Here is a 4,818-nt window from a genome sequence, read left to right on the forward strand (position 1 = left end):
GTTTTTTATCCATAACAATGTGCTTTGTCCTTGAGTGTTGCACAAGATTTTCAGTGATGGCGATGGCACTTGTGTTGTCACAGAAAATTGGGATCTTGTCTACATGTAGACCATAGTCCAATAGTTGATCTTCATCCATAAAATCCGTGCACAACAACTACTAGCAGCAATGTACTCAGCCTCAGCTGTAGAGGTAGAGACTGAATTTTGTTTCTTACTAAACCAGGACACTAGCTTGTTTCCTAGAAATTAATAGGTTCCTATAGTACCTTTTCTATCAATTTTACAAACTGCCTAATCTGCATCTGAATAACCAATTAGATCAAAACCAGAATCTCTAGGATACCAAATGCCAAGTTTTGGTATTTCTTTGAGATATCTGAATATTCTCTTAATAGCCACTAAATGAGATTCTCTAGGATCAGCCTGAAATCTAGCACAAAGATAAGTAGCAAATATTATATTTATCCTACTGGCTGTTAAATACAAAAGTGAGCCAACCAAGCCCCTATAACTTGATATGTCCACAGACTTTTCAATAGTGTTCAATTCAAGCTTGGTAGCAGTGGCCATGGGAGTTTTTGCAGATGTGCAATCCATTAAGTCAAACTTCTTTAAAAGATTATGAATATATTTGGTTTGACTAATGAATATTCCACCACTACCTTGCTTAACTTATAAACCAAGAAAGTAAGTTAGTTCTCCCATCATGCTGATTTCATACATACTTTGCATCAGTTTGGAATTTTTTTTACGAAGTTTCTCATCTATAAAGCCAATAATGTGTTATCTACATGGATCTAAAAAAGTATACTAGAGCTATTAATATTTCTACAAAAAAGAGTTGTGTCAACAGTACCTCTTATAAAATTGTTTTCCAAAAGGAATTTTGACAGAGTATCATACCAGGCTCTAGTGCTTGCTTCAATCTATAAAGTGCTTTCAAAATATAGTAGACATAGTCTGGAAAGTTGGGGTCTTCAAAACCTGGAGGCTGACTGACATAGACTTTCTCATCCAAATTGATATGGATAGGAAATACATCCTAAAGACACATTAAATGTCGCATTAATTACATTTGGGATTCTTGTCTAAAAGTCTAGTACAGACCTGTCTGGTCCGAACTAATAGCAGACTCAAGACGACTCATGTAGACAGGGCCCACCAGTTGAGGTCATCAAGGTCCACAAACACAAAGTTGTTCACGGACTAGGCCCAATACGACTGGAAGAGCAGAGACATGTGTTCTAAACGAAATCAAAGTCTTACATAGAAGGTTCTGGAGTTCCTTCCCTTATAGGAATCCTAATTACCATCTGAGTTGGAGACTTGCCCACCAAGTCTCCCAACAGAAGTCTAACCCTAGACTTACCTCTATATAAAGGGCTCTACCCCTCAACCTAGAACTATGTTTTTGGCTTGATTCTCTACAACACAGAGATACGTAGGCATCTTGCAAGGATCAATAGTCCCGAACGTAAGAGCAACCATTAAAGCTCGAAGCTCACCAACCCTAGCATTAAATACTAACACACTTAGGTTTTTATTCCACAACATTTGGCGCCGTCTGTGGAAAACAACAACAAGAATACACGGAGAAGAAATAATAGTGGAATAGACACTCATGTTCCACCATGAACAATCGTATCAGCAGTGGAAGTACCACCTCACTCAACTTATGCCTCCGCTCAAGGAGGAACCCTGGTAGGGGTAACTGAGGCTCAGCCACAAGGGACGAATCCCCCAGCTCCTCAAGGGATGAATCCCCAATTTCAGCAACTATATGCACCTATGAACTCTCAACCCGTTGGGTATGAGTACTTGATGAGTGTCACTACTAAACCCCCTTACGGGATGCCTATACATATATACCCCGAAGTTGGAGGGAGTGGACACTCTGATGGAATGAAGCACAAGGGCGGACGCCCCAATACATATGTGGCTTGGCTCCCATTCCGGAGGATCAAGAATTCTCTGGACCTTATACTGAAAGAGACTCCAAATCATCGGATGATGATGTTGCTCCAAGAAGGAGGCGTGCTGGAAAAGAGCCGATGGCTTATACTGAACAACGCTCCAGGAGCACTCAAGGGATGAATCCCCAAGATGTTCAAGAGAGGATCAGGGCTCATGAAGCTAAGATCCAAAGGCTGAAGCGTGACCTGGAGACACATCTGCCCCCAAGACCCCCACTCGCTCTAAGGCAGAGAAATCCTCCTCCAATAATATACCTGGATGGTCCAATACCAAGAAGGGTTGTTGCCCCAAGGGCTGATCCAAATGATCTTATGCCCCTCGGAGATCCTGATGATCCAAACCCACCATTTACTGATGAGATAATGAATGCCCACATCTCAAGGAAGTTCAAGATGCCCACCATTAAAGCATACGATGGTACTAGTGACCCTGCTAATCATGTTAGGACGTTCTCTAATGCCCTACTGCTACAGCCCGTGAATGACGCTATTAAGTGTCGGACCTTCCCTCAAACCCTATCGGGTATGGCTCAAAGGTGGTACAGCCGTCTGCCCCTGAACTCTATTGGATCCTTTAAGGACTTGAGCCAAGCTTTTATCAAGCAGTTCATAAATGGCATAGTACATGAGAATAGTTTAGCCTCTCTCATGGGAATAGTCCAAGGAGCAAAGGAATCCCTGAGAGAATATCTGAATCGATTTACGAAGGAGGCTTTGAAGGTCCCTGGTCTTGATGATAAGGTAGCTATGATATCCCTACAGCAAGGGACTAGAGACGAGTTCTTTAAGATGTCCCTGGCTAAGCGCCCTTCTAAAAGCATGCTACAGCTCCTGGATAGACCCAGAAAGTAATCACGGTGGAGGAAAGTATGAAGAAGACAACTATGAATAATGAACCTATTGGAAACAAGAAACGAAAGACGGATCAGGAGTATGATGCCAAGGACAAGTATCCACGAATTGGTAAAAACTCTGACTTCTCTCTTCTAAGAAGAATCAGCAACCAAGGTTCACTGAATATGCGAGGTTGAACGCTCCAAGGAGCCAAATCCTCATGGAAATTGAGAAGGACAAAGATTTCAAATGGCTGAAGCCACTAAGGGGAGACCCCGAGAAAAGAGACAGGAGTCAATACTACAGGTTTCACAAAGATGTTGGTCATGATACTGACGATTGTAGGAAACTCAAGGATGAGATTGAGTATCTGATTCGAAGAGGAAAGTTCGGACGTTTCACCAAGGGTGAAGAGGTCGGAGGCCAAAAAAGAGATAATGATCAAAGAGATGATGATCGAAGGGGTAACGACAGAGATCGCAACCCACAGCCCCGAGGGCCAGTAATCAATATGATCTCAGGGGGACCTACAGCAGCTGGTACTACAAGGAACTCCTAAAAAGCTTATGCGAGAGAAGTAATGAGCATAGTTGGAGAGCCATCTAAGCGTTCCAAGTCAGAGTTGACGCTTGAATTTGGTGACCCAGACTTTGAAGGTTTGAAATTTCCTAAGGATGATCCTCTAGTTATCACTCCGATAATTAGAAATTGTCATGTTATAATGGTCCTAGTGGACAATGGAGCTTCCGTGGACATTTTGTTCCATCACACATTCATAAGGATGGGCTACAACAATTCTCAACTAACTCCATCCGACACACCCATCTACGGGTTCAACCATATGGAATGCAAAATCGAAGAAGCAATACAACTTCCCGTAACTATCAGGGAAGAGAACAGGGAGGCCACACAAATGTTGAACTTCCAGGTTGTCAAGGCAACCCCTACCTACAATGATATCATGGGTAGTACAGGGATCCATGCTTTTAAGGCTGTGCCCTCAACCTACCATATGAAACTGAAGTTCCCAACTAGGAATGGCGTTGGAGAAGCGAGGGGGGATCAGAAAATGGCCCGTAGTTGCTATGTTGCAACACTTAGGCCCGATGGGGGCATGTCCTCCCCATAAAAGACATGGATGTCCGAGAGAATGACGAACTGTGAGGGAAGCCAGCTGAGGACTTAGTCCAAATTCCTTTAGATCCCTTAGATCCAGAGAAGGTCACGTACATTGGGGCATCTCTGGAAAAGCCCTTGAAGGGCCGAATGACAACTTTCCTCCAAGAAAATAATGATGTATTTTCTTGGAAAGCAGCTAATATGCCTGGGATTGACCCAAACCTTATAACTCACAGGTTGAATGTTGATCCAACTCGGAAGGCTATATAGCCAAAGAAGAGAACTTGTGCCCCTGATAGGCTGGAAGCCATTAAGCAGAAGGTCGAGAAGCTTTTAGAAGCTGGATTTATTGAGGAAGTACAATTCCCTGAATGGTTGGCCAATGCCGTAATGGTTAAGAAGGCCAATGGGAAGTGGAGGATGTGCATTGACTTCACTGATTTGAATGATGTTTGTCCCAAGGACTATTACTCCTACCAAGAATTGATACCCTGATCGATGCCACTACTGGACATAAGATGCTAAGCTTTATGAATGGCTTTAGTGGTTACAATCAGATTAGAATGCATAAGGATGACACCCCCAAGGTATCCTTCATAACTAACTTTGTTGTTATCTTGTTATGGTTTTTGGACTTAAGAATGCAGGAGCTACTTACCAAAGACTGGTAAATAAGATATTCGCCCATCTAATTGGGAAAACCATGGAGGTCAATGTTGATGACATGTTAGTCAAAATCTTAAGCAAGACCGATCATATTAGCCACCTCAGAGAGGCATTTGAAGTGCTGAGGCACCACAATATGATGTTAAATCCAGCCAAATGTGCTTTTGGCATTGGGTCTGGAAAATTTTTGGGTCACATGGTCTCTAAGAGGGGAATAGAGGCC

General features: G+C 42.8%; 1 protein-coding gene across 1 annotated transcript; it reads left to right on the top strand.

The window, feature by feature from the left end:
* Positions 1 to 3,390: 3,390 nt before the first annotated feature.
* Positions 3,391 to 3,939, top strand: LOC141660429 (uncharacterized). Its single transcript, XM_074467429.1, has one exon. The coding sequence runs from the start codon at positions 3,391 to 3,393 to the stop codon at positions 3,937 to 3,939; it is 549 nt and encodes a 182-aa protein (XP_074323530.1).
* Positions 3,940 to 4,818: the final 879 nt, after the last annotated feature.

Source organism: Apium graveolens, chromosome 1 (genome assembly GCF_009905375.1).
Source record: "Apium graveolens cultivar Ventura chromosome 1, ASM990537v1, whole genome shotgun sequence".
In the NCBI taxonomy this organism is placed as follows: Eukaryota; Viridiplantae; Streptophyta; class Magnoliopsida; order Apiales; family Apiaceae; genus Apium; species Apium graveolens.

Coding starts and splice junctions, on each gene's coding strand:
- LOC141660429 (XM_074467429.1), top strand. CDS start 3,391: ATGAGCATAGTTGGAGAGCCATCTAAGCGTTCCAAGTCAGAGTTGACG.